Source organism: Mytilus trossulus, chromosome 12, assembly GCF_036588685.1.
Source record: "Mytilus trossulus isolate FHL-02 chromosome 12, PNRI_Mtr1.1.1.hap1, whole genome shotgun sequence".
Classification (NCBI taxonomy): Eukaryota; Metazoa; Mollusca; class Bivalvia; order Mytilida; family Mytilidae; genus Mytilus; species Mytilus trossulus.
In genome coordinates, this window is record NC_086384.1 from 57,482,636 (window position 1) to 57,504,596 (window position 21,961).

The 21,961-nt window shown below is 32.7% G+C and overlaps 1 protein-coding gene across 1 annotated transcript; it reads right to left on the reverse strand.

Moving 5' to 3' along the window:
* Positions 1 to 256: 256 nt before the first annotated feature.
* LOC134692621 (uncharacterized) lies at positions 257 to 21,594 on the reverse strand. The gene is made up of 8 exons (XM_063553081.1): positions 21,583 to 21,594; positions 19,943 to 20,228; positions 17,565 to 17,619; positions 14,370 to 14,443; positions 13,800 to 13,853; positions 13,502 to 13,552; positions 5,322 to 5,464; positions 257 to 364 (listed from the first exon to the last, which is right to left on the reverse strand). Exons 1-8 carry the CDS (start codon positions 21,592 to 21,594, stop codon positions 257 to 259), a joined length of 783 nt encoding a protein of 260 aa, XP_063409151.1.
* Positions 21,595 to 21,961: the final 367 nt, after the last annotated feature.

The window sequence follows — 21,961 nt, forward strand, 5'->3', positions numbered from 1 at the left end:
AAGGATATTTCAAAGGGAACTAATGTGAGTCGAAATGTAAAAAGAAATATCTCAACATTTATGATGGCAAATGAGTATCCAATAGTTATCAAAGGTACCAGGATTATAATTTAATACGCCAGACGCGCGTTTCGTCTACATAAGACTCATCAGTGACGCTCATATCAAAATATTTATAAAGCCAAAAAAGTACAAAGGTGAAGAGCATTGAGGATCCAAAATTCAAAAAACGATTTGCAAAATACGGCTAAGGTAATTAACCAAGGTAACCAAGCAAGTACATTGTACTCGAGTACTCTGCCTTGCGATCGAGTACTCGGGTAAGCTGACACTCGTTGCCATCCATAATTTCTACACATCCTCTCTGTAAAAATAAGTTAAAAAAGCTTTGCAAATTTATCAGGGTTATAACTTTTCAAGTGAATCTTCCTGGTTAATCACCACTCTTTGCTAACATACTGTTTATTTTATTTTATTTAATACTGTCATCTCATCTTGTCATTAGTGTTTGTGTTATGTTATATAAATGTTGATGAACTTCTTTGTACCATTGTAACAATATGGTGTTTGAAAAAATAAAAAATCTTGAATCTTGTAAAATAAAAAAGCTTAGGATTGAATAAGTAAAAGTTTGATTTTATGTATTTGTAACCATGACAAGAATATCAAAATGAAATTGTGTTTGTAATGGTATTTATTTTCGAACCATGTCTGCTCTCTTCTAAATAAAAAACTGGTGTAAACCAAAAAATAAGAGCATATAGTTACTTTAAATTTGAAATTATACAAATTAAATTGAAGAGGGACGAAAGACACCAAAGGGACAGTCAAACTCGTAAATATAAAACAAACTGACAACGCCATGGCTAAAAATGAAAAAGACAAACAGAAAAACAATAGTACACATGACACAACATAGAAAACTAAAGAATAAACAACACGAACCCCAGCAAAAACTAGGGGTGATCTCAGGTGCTCCGGGGAAGGGTAAGCAGATCCTGCTCCACATGCGGCACCCGTCGTTTTGCTTATGTGATTACAAATCCGGTAAATAGTCTAATTCGGTAGGTCAAATTCATGAAAGGGAAGGGAATTGTAGTTACGACGTTAGGAACATATCCGATATCATTTGTGAAACGGTTATTCCATAACGGTCCACCAACTCGTGATGGCGTCCGTAAAATTTACGAAGGGATGATTTCAACTTCACTATTTGGAACTCTTGGTTTAATAGCTTCCTTGTGAGCAGTAACCCTCTATCAAGAAAATCATGATAGGAAATGCAAGCACGGGAATATCGTATCAATTGGGAGATATATACCCCGTATGCAGGTGCTGCTGGAATGTTGCTACTTAGAAATGGAAAGTTCACAATTGGAAAGCTGAAATCATCTCTTTTGTCGTAAAGTTTTGTCTTCAACCGACCCTCATTGTCAATTTCTAGATGTAAGTCAAGATATGAAGCCGACTTAACTGTATCTGTAGTATCCTTTATCTCCAATTCGATGGGATAGATGCGATCCACATAGTCACCAAATTTTGAATTGTTTAGTGAGAGAACGTCATCTATATAGCGGAAAGTAGAGTTAAAGGATATTGCTAACTTCTTATCTTTCTTCCTAAGAAGTTCCTGCATGAAGTCAGCCTCATAATAATAAAGAAACAAGTCAGCAAGTAGAGGGGCACAGTTTGTTCCCATTGGGATGCCGACAGTCTGTTGAAAAACACGTCCTCCGAATGTAACAACTATGTTGTCAATCAAGAAATCAAGCATCTTGATAATATCGGTTTCAGAGAATTTTTTGTTTGAATCAGAATGGTTCTTTACAAAGTATGATTTATCCCTCCCTAATACAAGATACTTGTATCTACGTTGGCCATTCTTTTTTATGAAGCAAAGTAATACCAACTCTGTTAATTTGTCTTTTAGTTTGGAATGTGGAATACTTGTGTAAAGAGTAGAAAAGTCAAATGTTTTAATACTGTTACAAGATGAAAGAGAGTTAGATTGTATGTACTCTAAAATATCTTTGGAATTTTTAAGTATCCACATCTGATTCACGCCACCTCTAGAATAGGCAGTTTCACAAGAACTTTGAAGCCCGTCTTTGATTGCTGATAAAATGGATGTTAATAATTAAGAAAGGGGTTTCGTGGAGCACTTGGAAGACCCAGCAATATACCGTTGTTTGTAAGGACACTTATGTAGTTTAGGTATCCAATACAGTGATGGAAGATCCAGTTCTTCATCTTTGGTTGAAATACCAAAGGAACAAAGAACAGACCTATGATTATCCAGGATTTCCTCTTTGGTAAGTGTCGTGAGGGTATATGTTGGGTTTCCAAGTGAATTGTCTATACCTAATTCGTTTATCAAGCAATTAATGTAATGACTTTTACAGATAAAAACGATGTTATTTGGGGCTTTGTCTGCGGGGACAACAACATATTCATCATGGAGGTCAGATAGGTGTTTAGCAACATTTGGATCTTTGAAGATTGACGTAGCATGGGCATGGATGGACCCATTCAGTTTCTTAATTCTGATTTGTATTAACGACCTCACTGCCTTAATCCATTCGGATAGAGTGTCTACATGTACGTCTTCCTCCTCGCGCTTAGCCCATTGCCTGGCATAATTCTCGACTGAATCCATCAAAATTTTAAAGTTGTGTTTCCAATTGATGGATTTAGGCTTACGATATTTCGGACCTTTCGATAACATGTTTCGTAGAGAAGTGTTATTAACAATGTTAAGGTCACCGGTAATAACGTGGCCAGCAGGATTATATGTGAATTACGAACTAGCACAAGTGCAATCAGGAGGTTTAGACTTGAAGTCGTCAAAATCGAGAGCCTGCAAAACGCGTTTGTAATTGAAAATTTTAGTTGCAATAGGTTTGGTATAGGTATAAGAAATTATTGGTACAGACTGGTCTTTGAAATAAGGAGGTATTTTCGATTGAACTAATTTATGATGAAGGATATTGTCTTGGTTGAAATATAGCTATTTTTGTATCTTAACTTTCACATATATATGGGAAATATCATAAAATAATTAATACAAGTTAAAATCGTGTAACACCAAACAACATTTAACAACCCTGTATTTTAAGAATTTGACCTGACGTTGTGTACTGCTAAACATAAAAAATAAACTCATCATAGATACCAGGACTAAATTTAGTATATACGCCAGACGCGCGTTTTGTCTACTAAAGACTCATCAGTGACGCTCGAATCCAAAAAAAGTAAATAAAATAAGCCAAATGAAGTACGAAGTTGAAGAGCAACCAATCCAAAAATGTATTACGATGGTGTTTTTTTTTCAAATTCACATTGTTTTATTTCTATATACCAGGGAATCTGACATCACTTATATATCATAAATAGAATTGAGAATGGGAATGGGGAATGTGTCAGAGAGACAACAACCCGACAATATAACAGACAACAGCAGAAGTTCATTAACAGGTCATCAATGTAGCGAGACATTTCCCGCATCCCGTTATTTATTCATGTATTCTTTATTCAATAAATAATATGGGTCGACGATAAAGATATTATTAGTTTCATAGTTTCATAGTGTGATAGCGACCTAATATACGGTGTCAGTAATTTTCATATGGGGTGAGAGCGAATTACGTCACTGGCACGTTATGTAACTAATTTAACTAACCGACTATCTTAACGTATAGTGACCTATCAAAATGAGCAAGTTTTCAATACTGTTAGCATTAAGAAACTTCTTCCGTTGCTCCTACTAACAAAAGATGTCAACAATAACAACTTGTTAGGTTTAAATGTGTTATATGAATATATTTCCATCTTAATCATCAATTTCTTCTTCTGTTGAAATCTTTTAGATTTTTTCCCAGTATCGTTTTGTTTTTGTAAAGGGACGTTACACCACTTCTAAAATTGTATGAAATAAGCCCCGCCTCCCTTCTTAACTAAAACGGAATTTAAAGGGACAAAGCACCACAACTAACCGTGTATGAAAAAGCTCCGCTTCCCTGGTAACCTAATATGAAATATACACGGTATCTATGGGGTCGCTTTTAACCAATCATATTCCTAAAAATGTATAGGAGGTAAGATAAAGACGCATGCATTTCTGAAAACACTCCTAAAGTAAAATGTGTTAGTTGCTTTCCAATGAAAAATTAGTTTTATATCACAGTTTTGTCTCCAATATCACTGTCGATACAGGAGTGGTAACAGTTGTATCGTTTGGGTCCACAATACTCTTCAATTGTAGACTTGGTTGGATTTATAACTTTTGATTTGAGCGTTACCCAAAAGTCTTAAGTAAACGAAAGGTGCGTCTGGCAAATTTAATAATAAAGTGCCAATTAAATACCTTTTTACTATTATCTTTACATATCAAAATTTTGGATATGGTCTTTGAGCAGGTGCACACACTATAGGAAGTTGAATTTTACTGCATTATTGCATCATTATTTATTCGTCATATTTCAAACATTTTTATTGATTTTAATATTCTATATATTATTAATTTTATTTATTATACACAAAAAAAAAACAAACAGTTTAATTTGTTATTATCATGACTATCGGATACTTGAAATATTGTTAATCTTCCAAATAATATATGCTTTGATTTAAGTTATAAAATTTTACGTACTTTTTCCATTAAAAGTACAAATTGCACGAATTAAAATAACCAATAATTAACAAGTTCCGGGTCGAATCCGATACCAATACTCTATAGCATATGTCACATATAGGTTCTGATTTGTATAAGGAAATCAGGACTGGTTAAAAAAAAATATTTAAAAAGCAGAGAAAACTGCATGACTTTGTCATATGATACTAATATTTATAAGGCATAGGTACTTTAATTTAGTCAAGGACGCGCGATGCGAGTATATCTAGTATTATATAATACTTCAAATTAGACATAAAAAAAGGTATCTATGCATTTAAGAAAACCAGATATTGAGTTGTTTGAATGTCATCAAATTTGCAAAATCAATTTAAAACAAATTGAATAAATAAATAAAAGTTCATTGTTATGAAAAAAAGTATTTTATTTCACTAATCATGCTAATTAATCAAAAAATTGTTATCTCTTTTATCTAAATAATTTGTCAAATTATGTCCACTTAATGCTTATAATTTACAAAATGCTATTAACAAAAATAGACAGTAAATGCAAATCCTTCTCGTATTGTTATTCGATTTTTAATAGGGCGTAAATATCGTAACTCACCTTTTCCAATGACCCATTTACCATCAGTTGTTCTTATTTGACATTTTTTAACAATATCGATTCCATCCGTGCTCTTTAATTTTACAATAGATTCTCCAACTAGTCTACGTACAAGGCTTGACTTGCCAACTCCTTCTTTACCAATAACTTGAATTCTAACATAGCGTCTTAATTCTTTTCCGTCTTTCATTGCTGCTCTACGTTCAACTATGTTTTGTTTTTCGATTTCTAAAAGTAATGTTCAATAGTAAGTTAAAAAAGATCTGATTTGAAATTGGAGGTCAAAAAGCAGTTTTGTCAACATATTGTAGAAAAAAAACAGCAACTGAATGCAATAAAACATAAATGAATTCATTCTTAACAAAAAGCCTTTTTCAGGTTTCTGCAATTATTTATTTAATAATGTTTTTTTTAAACTTTTACTACGCGAACATTGTAGCCAGGGTGAGAAATAATAGTGCACGACCCGAAGGGGAGTGCATCTCAAACCCTGGCTACTATTTGCCATATTCAATGTTAACACAACTTTACTATCATTATTATAATGACTGTTTACTATTCAAATTGTGCTAATTGTGTTTTGTTATGTAAACAAATACGCTAAAGTATGAAAAAAAGATCTTAATGTAACTCTGCATAGATTTTTCTGTCTTATTGTTGAAGTTATGAACTCATGTTGACTGTTAAATGAAGCAGAAAAGGTGTCGTGTCATAGCTTTGATTGTCCGGTATTGTTTCGATTTCTTCTCCTTAATATGTGTGAAGTACTCGATAACTTAAAAAAAATACTGTGATGGGGTTATAACTACTTAAGTATTCGAATAATGATGACCTCAATGGAGTTATATAAGTAAATAAAGAATAAAAACGTTCTAAAAGGCTTATGGTTCGCTAGCTTGATTTATCTTATTGTTTGCTGTCTTATTGTTCACTAGCTAGAGTATGGTACAGAAACTACATTATTTTCAAGTCTTTTAAAATGTCAGAAAAAATTAAATGATATCTACTGTATTGTTCAATTGTTATAGTTAAATAATAGTCGGGCTAATGAATCTAACCCTTTACTCTGTCACAGAATCTTAGCTCCGCCTTTTCACATGAAATTGACAATGATTTACGTGAAAGTCAATAGTCTCTTGCAGAAGCAAGGCATAATATTTTCGCATAGTGCAGCAGTTGCTATATATTTCTAAAAAAACTATGCAAAAATAGAGCACTTTTACTATAGAAGGACATTCTTACAGGAAGTATAATACTACTTTATAGTCAATTACATGTTTCAGAAAAATGTATGATACACTTGATCTGTAACAAAATAAAGACTAATCACATTTAATTGTTTTATTACTGCAACAACTAATTAAACCCTCAGTAAAAAAGAAGGTTGTATAAGATAAAAACAAAAATTGAAATAACGTTAAGTTTTATAACACCATTCAGTGACTGATGTTTTTTTTAAGGATACTCCTTTTTAAGTGTATGTGATAATAAATTTAGTTTCGGTTGTTCAATGTTATGGAGCGACATGGTTATAGTAATGCCAATAGGTACGTATACTGCTCTATTGTTGCTGGTCTTTCTGTCAGTAACAAGAACATGTATGTACATTTTGTACACAACATATATAAAACTAATATTTGTTTTGATTTTAATTTACTGCACGGGCTATGTGTCCTATAACGACAAGGCAGCCTGAAGTATCAATACTTCTGATTTTTTTGGTGGGAAGTCAATATTTGGAACTTGTTGAATAACATGAGGACACACTGGCACTCGACATTGATGCAAATTAAATTTGATAGTAATTGTGGTCCAATTTTGCTCTCATTTTTATTCAACAATCCGTTCTGACATAAACTAAAATACTAATACTAATTGATACTATAAAGTGCAAATAAGACCAATTTCGATTGCTGCAGTCCCATAATTCTGTTAAAACCAGCTAGGGTATCAAAATACAGATTTTTTGTTACAAGTCAATAATTGAAATACAAAGATAACTTTCTAACACACTTTTGCGCTTGCCTTCCGATTGTAGAGGCGACAGATGCTGTTATTTCGTTTTTATTTATTTATCTACATTGTATAGCAAATGTGTTAGTGAGCATTTTTGTAATTTACTGTGCCTTCCAATATACTTTATGAGAGCTGTCTATTGGGCTTGTGATTCATCTGAGGACGAATAGTCCCCCATCAGTGAATTGTTTTTTTCATAGATACAAGACTTTTAATTTTGTACGAGAAATGCACCTCTCGCTCCCTTAGACTTATCAGCTCCGTTCATCACACTTTGCTTTTGTATTAATTCTAATTTTGCGGACCCAAAACAGAATTGCTGTTAGTGTTTTCAGCGTGTAGAGAGCTTGGCATTCACTCTACATGAATCATCGGAGCGAACATCGTCGTATTCATTTATCACGTACACTCAAAAAATGTCAAACAGTGGCAAATAATTTACTCTCGGTCCGAAGAAGACGAATCATGATCACATTTGTATTCACCATTCATCGTCAAATATTTTTAAAACTTACCTTTACGAAATTGGATCCATCGTGGAAGAAGTGTATAAACAAAAATACAGACAGCAACTGAAAAACAAATTGTATGTTTGGAATATAAGTCCTTAAATGTGCTGTATTTTAGAAAGTACTAAAAGTTTAATATAGACATTTCGATGGATATATTTAACAAGATCGAAATCAACATGGTGTACGTAGACAAATTAGAAGGATTAAACGTAAGCAAAGCTATTTTATTTTCACCGAATTGTGTTTTTTTTTTAGGTTCCTAAAATTACGAAGAAGTCATGCACTTTTTGTTTTCATTTTTAATAGCTTTCCTGGTACAGAAAGACTTTCATAGCACTAAATTGCAAAAGTTTTAATTGAGTCAACTATTGTTACCATGTGTTGATGTTTATACGTTAACTTATTGGAAATGTCGGTTGTTTTGCTGGTTGGTTTTGTCTGTACTGGACTATTTATTCTGTTATTTGTGTTAAATCATGTATGTTCAATTTAATACATTCAACCGTAGTAACGATAGACTGTTTGTACTTACATTTACAAGTGTTTCCAGGCATAATTTTGTCATTTTCATTTTAGATGTTGTCATGTTGAGAATATTTTTCTCTGTATGTTTTTTGTTGTGTGATTGGTTGTTTTGCAAGATGTAACTGATACCTTACATTTAATCGAACAGCAAATTAAAAATGACACTTCCAAGACTAACGTTACATCATCAGGACTGTATGAGTAGCCCATATATCACTCGTAAAATACAATAAGGCTTTAAAATTTTAAATGGACAATTGAAATCAAAGTAAATATCTTACCTTTATCTTTTACATGTTTCATAAACAGTAATACATATTTATAAACGTCTTTTACCTAAATTTGAGACTGAAATTTGTTAGACTAAAAGAGGGACGATAAATTTGAAAATGACATTTTTTTGGATTAAAAGAGGGATGAAAGATACCAAAGGGACAGTCACACTCAATAATCGAAAAATAAACTGACAACGTCGTGGCTAAACATTAAAAAAACAAACAGATAAACAATAGTACACATGACACAACATAGAAAACTAAAGAATAAGCAGCACGAATCCCACTAAAAACTAGGGGTGATCTCAGGTGCTCCGGAAGGGTAAGTAGATTCTGCTCCACATATGGCACCCGTCGTGTTGCTTATGTGATAACAAATCCGGTAAATAGTCTTATTCGGTAGGTCACATTCATGAAAGGGAAGGAAATTGTAGTTTCGACGTAAGGAACATATCCGATATCATTTGTGAAACAGTTATTCCATAATAGTCAACCAACTCGGTGCAGTGAAATAGTTTTCTCCCATTCAATTTTTTAAATAGGTCGCATGTTGATAGCCTATTAATTTTTAGACCTAGGGTATATCGAATTAAGCACTTTGTTTTGTGAACTTGAAATTTAAGTCAAGGCGAAATGCAAATTTGAATTTGTAGATGTTGACATTGTTTACTTTGGAAGTGGCATAAAGTCTTTCTGCATTATGCTTAAAGACATCTGACCTTGTAAAAGGTTTTTGTGAACAGTATGTATAAAATTTTAAACGATGTCTTTGTAGAAATACCTTACACTACATATTTCTGGAATCATTGAGTAGTAACGCATCATTTAAAATCGGAGGTCAATTGTGTTAAACCCGAAATTTCAATTACTTTATTTGTATCTACATTGCAACTGTACTCTGTAATTTTGTATTTATTTTTTTAGAAAATAAATTACCTATCCATCTATCTATTTAACTTATCTACTTTTTTGCAATAAATAGTTAATGCAAACCTTCAAATTTTGAAATCAGTAGATAAAAATCTAGTACTTAACACCGGAATGGATTCATTTACCGGTATTGGTTAATATAATCCCTTATTCATTTTACTCGTACTTTCTTGTCTAACATATGTAAAAGATAGAATAACATGAAAATCAAACTAAATAGTTATCAAAGGTACCAGGATTATAATTTAGTACGCCAGACGCGCGTTTCGTCTACATAAGACTCATCAGGGACACTCAAATCAAAATATTTATAAAGCCAAACAATTACAAAGTTGAAGAGCATTAAACATCTCTCATTTATATAATTTAGTGTTTGTCAAATGAATGTCATTTTAAAAGATTTAGTTGTACCTGTAGAAAATTGATGCTTTGTTGATAAACAGATCCTTAAAATTCGGTTATTATCGATCATTCAAATAATATGTTTTTCTAAAATTTTACTAATTCAACAGGATTAACATAAAAGTATAATAACAGCAAAAATAATATTTTATTGAAAATTATCATGAAACCAATATGGACCCAACTATTTGCCTCATACTTGAATGAAATTTTATCCAAATTGAGGAGCAGGTTTTTATAATCTATATAAGATTGCCAAATTTCAATTTCTTTCTCATATTGGTTGCACCCTTATTTGTTTTTTGGGGGAAAGCAATGAAGGGTCATGTAAAGAGAGCAATACTGTTCCTAGTGTAGATGAAGTAATTTATTAACATCATGGGTAAAATCGAAAAAAATAATTTGAATCATTTACTCTGACAATCTTTAACTGTCTACATTTCAGGCTCACTTGTGGGGACGTGGCGCGCGTCTGGCGTATTAACATTTTAACCTGGTACCTTTCGTTGGCTATTATTCGTTTGTTTCTCTGTCCTATATTTTATCCCATTTATTTGCATTGTAGTCCTGTCATGTAATGTTGCCATTTTAATGTTATTATTAACATTGCCATTAAAGTGGGAGGTTTGGCATGCTAAAAACACAGGTTCAACCCACCATTTATTTCTTAAAATGTCCTGTACCAAGTCAGGAAAATGGCCATTGTTATATTATACTGTGTTGCTGTGTGTGTTAGATTTTAATGTTGTGTTTCTGTTCTGTCGTAGTTCTCTTATATTTGATACGTTTCCCTCAGTTTTAGTATGTAACCCGGATTAGATTTTTTTCTATCGATTTATGAATTTCGAACAGCGGTATACTTCTGTTGCATTTATCTAAAATTTAGCAGAAGTTGACAGTTTTAATGAATACCCTTTCATCACGGTAATATATCCATGTTTAAAGAAAGTTAATTTAACATGGGACTTCAATCAAATGAACTGGACAGGTATCATGTAACTAGGATAATTTTCCAAAAAAAACCAATACTTTATAGGTAATACATGGAAACCCCAAAGTTGTTTGATACTAGAAAACTATATAACATTTTACAACAAGAGGTAATTGTAACAGGATGATGTTACGAAGTCGCCCAAACAAAGCTCCCATAATTCGTTATTCCAATGGTCCATTATTCGTTGGATTTGTTTTATTGTCCCATACAAGAATATATATGGTTAAGGGGTGGGGATCTTGACCTTTTACAATTTATTAAACTTGAGGGTGTGACCCCATGGACTTTCATTTTCATTTAATTTTTTTTGTTGTCCCAATCAAGAATATATATGGTTTAGGGGTGGGGATCTGGACCGTTTACATTTTTATCGAACATGAGGGGTTGGGTCTGATCCCAGGGACTTCTCTTTTATTTTATTGTATTTGTTTTATTGTCCAATACAATAATATATATGGTTTAAGGGTGGGGATCTCGACTGTTTACAAGATAATAGCACATTCTCAAATTGAACGCGGTGGGTGTGACCACCAAGGACTTCACCTATATTTCATTTGATTTGTTTTATTGTCCCATACAAGAACATACATGTATATGGTTAAGCGGTGGGGATCTTGACCGTTTACGTTTTATCGAACATGAGGGGTTGGGGGTGACCCCCCATTGATTCTCCCTACATTTTTAATGTGTTTTATTGTTCCATACAAGAATATATATGGTTTAGGGGTCGGGATCTTTACCGTTTACAAGTTTTCAAACAAGAAGGGGTGGGTGAGTCCTAAGGGACTTCCCTCTTGTTTCATTTGATTTGTTTTATTGTCCCAAACAAGAATATATATAGTTTATGGGTGGGGATCTCGACCGTTTACAAGATAAAAGCACACTCTCAAAATGAACGGAGTGGGGATGACCCCCAGGGACTTCCCTTTCATTTCATTTAATTTGTTTAATTGTTCCATACAAGAATATATATGTTTTAGGGGTGGGGATCTTGACCATTTACAAAATAATTGTATATTCTTAACTTGAAGGGGGTCGGAGTGACCCCAGGGACTCACTTTATATTTCATATTATTTGTTCTATTGTCCTGTACTTATTACTGAATAATAGGTATCACTTACAGTTTTCAAGTTATAGTCATTTGAAAATTAAAACGAGCGCTCACCTTGGTCTATGTGAATATTAAACAAAGGAAGCAGATGGATTCATGACAAAATTGTGTTTTTGGTGATGGTGATGTGTTTGTACATCTTACTTTACTAAACAGTCTGTCTTGCTGCTTACAATTATCTCTATCTATAATGAACTTGGCCCAGTATTTTCAGTGGAAAATGTTTATAAAAAGTTACAAATTCTATGTAAATTGTTAAAAATTTACTATAAAGGACAATAACTCCTTAGGGGGTCAATTGACCAGTTCGGTCATGTTGACTTATTTGTAAATATTACTTTGCTGACTGAACATTATTGCTGTTTACAGTTTATCTCTATCTATAATAATATTCAAGATAATAACCAAAAACAGCAAAATTTCCTTAAAATTACCGATTCAGAGGCAGCAACCCAACAACATGTTGTCTGATTCATCTGAAAATTTCAGGGCAGATATATCTTGACCTGATAAACAATGTTACCCCCATGTCAGATTTGCTCTAAATGCTTTGGTTTTTGAGTAATAAGCCAAAAACTGCATTTTACCCCTATTTTCTATTTTTAGCCATGGCGGCCATCTTGGTTGGTTGGCCGGGTCACAGGACACATTTTTTAAACTAGATACCCCAATGATGATTGTGGCCAAGTTTGGTTTAATTTGGCCCAGTAGTTTCAGAGGAGAAGATTTTTGTAAAAGGTAACAACGACGACGGACGACGACGGACGTAAAGTGATGGGAAAAGCTCACTTGGCCCTTCGGGTTTTATAGTAAACCTCTCCCCCTCTGTATGCCCCCCAAAATACCCCTTAATAGACCCAAATGAACAAACGAAAGATTGATGGCGCCCCTAAACATATTAGTCTAATGTTTTATGAAATCCTAAGTAAATCTGACAAGCAGTTTTGGAGAACCACTGCGGACAAGTTCATTTTTCAAGTGGCGGAAGAAAAAGAAGTCGAAAAAGAAGAACTAGAATTGCCATTGCAAGCAATAGCGGATGTCACCCTGGTCCGCCTATTGCCAATTAACGGCAGCCATTTTGACGTTTTCAAAAAATAAATGCCGATAAATACATGACAACATTGATATCTGTTAGTTTTGAAAGCGTTTGCAGCGTTCTTCAGTTTTAATCAAATGTGTTGTTTCCATGACAACGGCAGCCATTTTGAAAATTCAAAAGTCAAATTCCACATCTAACTTTGGTGGTTAAAAATTTTATAAAGTTTCATTCAGTTTTGAGCATTTTGAAATTTTTGCATTGTTTCCATGGCAATGGCAGCCATTTTTTTGAAATTCCAAAGATGAATGGCACATCTTTTGATGACGAGTAACCTTACCACGAAGAATCATTAAATTTGGAACACTATTCTATTTTTCACATTCTTTCTGTTTCCATGACAACAGCAGCCTTCTTGGAAATGCCAAAACCCGAGTGCACTTCTGCACATGGTCATTACCATTATGGTATAGTTCCATAACAATTGGTCCATCCAATTCTGAGAAATAGTCTGAACAAAAAAGTGTGGAATAATAATGAAAAAAAGAATCGTACAATAACAATATGTCACCCGACCTCCGTCAGGGTGACATAAAAAGAAGAACAAGAACAATAAAAATAATAGGAACTGAGCAAAAAACAATCTAACAGCCTCCTTCCAAACCCGTTCACACATGTCAGAAACATGAATGCAGAAATAGCAAAAATAAATTTCGAAATTCTGTTATTGATCTGGTCATATATTTTGAAGTACTTACAGTACGCTAATAACAATGTCAATATAGATGTGGCTGCTTTGATGCGATATTCATCTACAATAGAAAGAAATAAAGAATTTGTTGTGAAAGTGTGCTATATTGTAATACATTTGCACAACTTATGTTTATGGATGTTTATTTCTGTTAATCAATTATTTTTCACTTGAATATTATATTATTTATGTATGTTTTATGTTCGATGTTAATTTAAAGTACAAATTATCCAATAACTTTTTGTCGGGCAACATTGACGTTTAAAATACGCATTGTTGCATACATTCTTTCAGGCGTTTTTTGTTTGTCCAATATTCTCTGTTGACAGTACTGATTCTGACTTCCAGGTATTCGGTCTTTTGGATTATGAAAAATTTTGCTTATTCTGCCCAAAAAATATTAAATGGATTCCAACAACAAATAAACCGAAAATAATATAATCGTTAAGCTGGGGTTTTTAATCGATAACATATGTGTTAAGTTTTATTGCCTGATACCTCAAATGCAACGAAAAAATGATGTCTTTAAATTACTTTATTCATTTTTAGGACATTCATGTATATTTTTAAAACGTACTCGTAGGAAAATAGTTCAGATTGTATTTGTAATCGTCAAACTCAATAATCTTGATTGTCCTTGATATACTGAACCTAAAAAAAACATACATGTACATTATATAATTAAACAAGAATGTGTCCATAGTACACGGATGCCCCACTCGCACTATCATTTTACATGTTCAGTGGACCGTGAAATTGGGGTCAATACTTTAATCTGGAATTAAATTTGAAGGATCATATCATGGGGAACATGTGTACTAAGTTTGAAGTTGATTGGACTTCAACTTCATCAAAAACTACCTTGACCAAAAACTTTAACCAAAACTTTAACCTGAGCTTTGCACTATCTTTTTTTTGTTCAGTGGACCGTGAAATTGGGATCAAAACTTTAATTTGGCATTGAAATTAGAAAGATCATATCATGCGGAACATGTGTACTAAGTTTGAAGTTGATTGGACTTCAACTGCATCAAAAACTACCTTGACCAAAAACTTTAACCTGAAGCAGGACGAACGAACGGACAAACGAACGGACGAACGGAGACACAGACCAGAAAACATAATGCCCCTCTACTATCGTATCAAATTATTATCGCGTCATGGTATTAATCTCTTGTAGATTTTCAACAAAGCCTGAGGAGCTTCTGAGTAGTTTTAAAACTCGGTCCTTCTCTGAAATAATTCCATCAAACGTTCTATTGTTCAACTCTGTATGCCACTATTTGGAATTGAAAATAATCGTCTAAAATTAAATTTATCAACGCTCTTCAAAATCTAAATGGTAGCAAACGCTATAATGTATTTATTTATGGATACCATACGTAATGTATGTTTCTAATGGTGAAAAATAAAGTAAAACATGCCACACAGACGAACAAGTGATCAGTATGTTATAGTTTTGCATTGACAGCATATTTGTTGAATTTGAAGGTACATGTTTTCAACAATTTTTCGACATCCTTAATGAAATGAACAGCGTGCCTCATCTCTTGATGATCTCATCTTATTTTCATATGAGTCTGAGTTCCATCAGATACTTGTTAAAAAAAAGAATATAATTTATTCACAATGAGATATATTGGTGAGTTTCTTTACAGTAACAATCAAAGCTTTTCTGGTTGGAATCCACTAATATCCTCCAGAACTTAAAATAAAAGATACAAGAGACACGGCTTCTTCTGCCTCATTTTTATATTAATTAATTGAATATATAGGAAGTTATCTCAGAATCAGAATCTTTGACAAACGAGACGATTTTCAATTTTGAAATAATCAACTGTCTCCATCTAAATAGCAATATATCAACGGGATATACATTTCCCAACTCATTGGGTATTTAAGAGATTGTAGCTGCTACCCAGACTTTCCAAAACGTCACCAGGGTCTGAGCAGAGCCAGAGTCATGTCACAGAACGTTCATCGGAAGATACTAAAACTTTGTTGATATATCTTTCGTTTCAAATTTACAAACTAGAGGCTGTCAAAGTGACAGCAAACCGGATTGATCTGCAGGCGTCAAACCCTGAAGAGTTTAGAAATTATGATAACATTTAATTTTAAAACAACTCTGAATTTGGATTCTGATTGAATGTTCCAAACAGATTATTACTTGATAAATAATAAAATGATATTAGCAAATCAGAACCCCAAACAGGATCAAGTAAAACTTAAACATTTAAAATATACACCAAAAATAAAATACTACACAATAACTGTGACATCTACCTTCATAACACACATGACTTAAACAAAAGTCATCAATATATAACTAATGACTTAAGTCAAACGAGACAATCACTGAAAGACTACAATCCATTTTACCTATCAATTACACAATTTCTGTTTTTAGGGAAATAATTCAAACTTAATTCTATAAACCAGTATAATTTTATAATCAGCAAAAATACTTCTTTAAAATTAGACCAGATTTAACAACTAAAAAAGAATTCTCTAAAGTTAGATATGGTGGCTTATCAATTTTCAAATTGTTGTCCGATTACATCTTTAAATCAAGATACCGAGCAAATTTGTAATAATAGCATGTGGGCTGACCATGCCCCAAATCAAAAATATAAATACCACTCACTTTCAGCATATCAAAAACACCAATAAACCTTTGTTCGTTTTCCTATTAACGTGTTCTTTTAGTTGTCTTTTTAAACTATTGACCATTACTGTATTGTCAATTTTTTGGCAATATCCTTTTTGCAAGGCTAGGTACTTTATATGCATCACCATTGCGTTGTTGTGCTGTAGTAATTTTTTTTTGTACTCTTGTCTTATGTTTTAGCTTACATGCTTTGTCAATATACCTTTTTGTTTAACTTTGATGAAAACTTTGTTTGTTTTATTGGAATTAATATTATAACACAATATTGACTGCTGTATCCATACATGTTTTTACTTTTTAACCTACTATGTCTGTATGTTTTGTACACATATTTATATCAATAAAATGGAATTGTATACGACTGTCATACAAGTTAGAGGTTAAGCTAGCTATAAAACCAGGTTTTGGCATCTGCATTTTCCACATAAGAACACAATTAAACACGCCTGTACCAAGACCAGAATATCACAATAATTTTCCGTTCGTTTATTGCGTTTGAGCTTTTGATTTTGACATTTCACATTGTTTCATAAAGAACATTCCAATTTGAATTTTCATTAGATCTATTTTTATTATACTTTTGTAACCAAAACAATAACTACATTTATTACTAAGTGTTCAACTACCAAAGAGTAAAAGTACCGCTAGCAAAGGCTGACTTATTATTAATCGACGTTCAGTTAATGAAGTAGTTTGTATCTTTCTTATCTATTTGGTATTGATATACAATATCAAAACTTTGAAATAAATATTTTCAAATCAAAACTACTAAGCTGTGTGTTTTATAGATTCATTCATAGAGACAAAGTATAGAGGTATATAAAAGTAAATTATAGTTTGAAAAAATGGAGAAAACAAATGGATATAATGTGGGTGCGACATGGGGAGCAGGATCTGATTATCTGATATCACCTCCTGTTTTTGGTGGGATCATTGTTGCATATACTTTAGTTTTGTATGTTTTGTAGTGTGTACTATTATATGTCTCTTTATCTTTGTTCTTTTTTAGCCATTGCATTTTCAGTTTATTTCCGATCTATGTGTATGACTGTTCCTCTAGTATCTTTCGTCCTTCTTGAGAAATAATTAAAAAAAACTTACGAATCCCCTAAGAAAGGACTGCTTAACATTTTCATGTCATGATAGCATTTGACATCTGAAAAATATAATAGAGAACCTTTTTAGATAAAATAGTTCAATTATGTTAGTAGTATATAACTGGGCTCTTCTCAGACAGTTGAAATGGTCAATACTAAATTCGTTTGCATCATTTCAATAACAATTATGTATAAAAATGAACTCAAAATGCAAAAGGTAAGTAGACGATGATGGTCGTGAAAAATTAAACTTCCATTGGGAGATGAAGGTATGTTTCAATTGGATATTATATTTTTCCCTGCGAGTGGCCACCTATAAATTTGAAAGAGTTTTTGTAAGGGTTCTTAACATGATGTGAACATGGTACTCTCGTAACACAATGCATTGAATTTATTCATGTTTTCAGGACGTAGCTGCATACTTTTTAATTTTACACATCCACAGCCCCAGGAGGCTGCTCTTTTTGAGTGTTTAACTGACGGTCGGAAGACGACCAAAGTAACATAGATCTTTTCCAAAGAACTAGTCGTTTAGGTTTTATATATACGTTTGCATAACGCATTGTAATGTACGTTTCTGAAAAGAGAATTGTATGAAGGAAATCAGGCATCAACTAAACGACAAAATAAAATATAGACAGTTTGAGGGCTTCAAAAAACGACAGGAATCTATACACTGTGTCTTGCTCTAAAGCGTTCACGCCTGTCTAACTCGTGAATAAACTGAATACAATTGTAGTAACAACTTAAGACCTGCAATCGCCATCTAGTTCTCAATGACATATTTAAATGCAAAAGGTAGGTAGACGATGATGGTCGTGAAAAATTAAACTTCCATTGGGAGATGATGGTATGTTTCAATGGGATATTATATTTTTCCCTGCGAGTGGCCACCTATAAATTTGAAAGAGTTTTTGTAAGGGTTCTTAACATGATGTGAACATGGGACTCTCGTTACACAATGCTTTGAATTTATTCATGTTTTCAGGACGTAGCTGCATACTTTTTAATTTTACACATCCACAGCCCCAGGAGGCTGCTCTTTTTGAGTGTTTAACTGACGGTCGGAAGACGACCAAAGTAACATAGATCTTTTCCAAAGAACTAGTCGTTTAGGTTTTATATATACGTTTGCATAACGCATTGTAATGTACGTTTCTGAAAAGAGAATTGTATGAAGGAAATCAGGCATCAACTAAACGACAAAATAAAATATAGACAGTTTGAGGGCTTCAAAAAACGACAGGAATCTATACACTGTGTCTTGCTCTAAAGCGTTCACGCCTGTCTAACTCGTGAATAAACTGAATACAATTGTAGTAACAACTTAAGACCTGCAATCGCCATCTAGTTCTCAATGACATATTTAAATTCCAGGGGGATCCTGATTCCTGATTTGGATATATACAGAGGTACAGAGGGAGGTTTTAGATCTCACAAAACATGTCTAACCCCGCTGCAGTTTTGCGCCTGTCTCAATTCAGGAGCTACTGGCCCTTGTGAGTCATGTATGTTTGGTTTTTTTTAATTTAGTTCATGTATATATTTTGGTTTGGTGTGAATTGAACTAGTTCACATTTTGTTTAGGAGCCAGCGGAAGCCCGCCTCCGGGTGTGGAATTTTATCTCTGTTGTGAAGACTCATTGGTGGCTTTCTGCTGTTTTCTGCTGTTTGGTCAGTTTGTTATATCTTTGATATATTCCCCGTTTTCATTCTCAGTTCTTTGAATAATGAAAATGGTGTGAGTTGAATAAAATCGACAAATTTTCAGGCTTTTAACGCGTCTGGTATAGGTCGTCCATTTCTCTACAAAACGCAAATACGAATTGTAATTCGTAGAGTTAAAGACTTAAAAGACCATTTTTAGATGACAACATCCGGCATAAATGTGTTTGGTATTACTATTTCGAATAATTTGATTAAAAAAAAGGATCATTATCCATTGCTACAAAACAGTTATGACTACAAATATCAGGGGATTTAAATCAGCCAGAAATGGAATCGACCTATTAGTTATAAAGAAAGCCTTTTCTTTCAATGACATTTATTTTACATCTCTAAACTGGTTGGGATTTTAAACAAACAACCTTAAATCTATGCATTTTTAATGAAGAAAACTAGGTCAAAGACAAGAAAATTTATAATATAAATTATTCAATGATGAAGATTTCATGTAATGATTTAAAGATAAAAAATATTGTGTCTGTTGTAAAGTATTCATAGAAATTTTTTATAATGGAAAACTGGTCAATGGGGTGCTAAACTTTACCTTGTCACGTTGATAAAAAAAACATTTTAGTATCACTTATAGAAAGACACCTCCATTGTTTTGTTTAATACTGATAGTTAATATATCTAACCAAAAAGAGCATTGCACTCTACCTTTTAGTTCAATCGTTTTGTTGTATGGGTTTATTCCGAGATAGCAGGAACAATCTTCAGTTGAAGGATTACAGTTACATTGGTTGTTCGAGTTCCTGACAAAAATATATCCTCTATCGGTATTACATATACATTTTCTGTCGACCGTAGTGTCGCCGTGTACATACGTCTCCTGACCAAAGCTACTGCAAAATGATTTTTGAAAGGTGCAGTCACTGTGGCCAACTGTCTCAAAAATGAAAGGCTGATATCGATTATCACTGCATGCTGCTCTGTTCAAGTTCGGCTGAAAGACGTATTTAAAACCTGCAAAGAACGTGATTAATATACATGGACATGAATGTGTGAATAAGTTTACTTTGGTACCGTTTTTTTTTATATATAAGTGAAATTCTGCTATATCTGTAATTTGTTATATCAATAGTTATCAAAGGTACTAGGATTAAATTTTAAAACTTGATATTATACTTTGACTACCAATTTATATGATATACAATGACATTTATCTTTACAAGAGAGAGGAAAACATGACAAATGAGCTGCAACTCCTCTGAAACCATTAAAAGTTGGAAATATTGATTTGAGGTATAAAAAGTGTTTTGTACTTTCTATATTTGTCTTTACAACAAACTTTTTTTCCACAAAACACGCCAAATTTTGTGAAAATATCAAGACTCGGAAACAGTTATCGATACTTATCTTGGAGTAATCCTGTAATTATTATATTGATATGTTTTAGATGACTAGACGTAGTTTTGTAAATCTACTCACTTTTATCATTGTAAGATATTGACTCCAGAATGAAAAAAATGTAGTTACTGGGGTAAGTATGTTTATTGGTATATTATATGTGAAAAGCTGTGTTTTACTATACATGATAAATTTTAAAACATATAGATAGTTTGCAGTGGCAGATAAAAAAAAAAGGGTGGTGGAGAACGCTTATTTTTGGGGATGATCAATGCTTTGAATAAGAACATACAGTTGAACTCCCAATTAATTTTGGGTTGGAAAAAATAAAAACACAAAAATACTGAACTCCTAGGAAAATTCAAAAAGGAAAGTCCCAAATCAAATGGCAATTCAAAAGTTCAAACACATCAAACGAATGGATAACAACTGTCATATCCCTGACTTGGTACAGGCATTTTCTTACGTAGAAAATGGTGGAACCCCTTTAAAAATGAATGGATCTGCCCCTGGTATGTGCCCATAGGTAGTCTAGTGAATAGTTTACATGCATGAAATATCTGTCACTGGACATTAAGCAACAAATAATAAATCAATTCATGACGAAATAGATCAAATTGCTTTTATTTCCCTTTACAAGGTTTCATGGTTCACTATATTTTTGGGTACAAAGTAATTACATGGAAGATAATATAAATGATTACAATTTTAGATTGCATTGTACTCTAAACAAGTTATAAGGAACTATATTTGTTACTCTTTATTTAATTGAAAGAAACTTTTAATTGTCAATTTTTTTTTTTAAAGATTAAATAGTTGGTTGTTTCAAAATTAATTTGAAAACTAAGAACAAACCAATTAGTTTAATTAGGAACAGAACATTTTTTTTTCAAAATAGCCAGTAGCAATTTTTATTTCAATATCTTGATTACCATACAATGAAATCTTACCCTTGTGGTCATTAATGCGTAGTTACTTAGTACACGAAAAAGTATTTTCCTCATTTGTATAAAAGTTAAAAGGCAAATTCTTTTATACATTTTCAGGACAGAATTGTCAACTCAAACACTTCTGAACATTAAAAAGTATACTCGACTTCCCCTTTTTGATGATTTCTTTCCTTTTTTGGGGGATTTTTTCTACAAAAAAAAACTTTCACCGGGGGTACAGTTGCAAATTGTTGGTTTTTTTTCAATAAGGAAACAGTGACAGGCTCAAACATAAAGATTTTGACAGCAGATGCAATTGTGAACCTTATAATCAGCACGACGTTATCAGATTACAGTACTAACATTATAAGCTTTAGATAAGGCGTATGTACTTTAATTA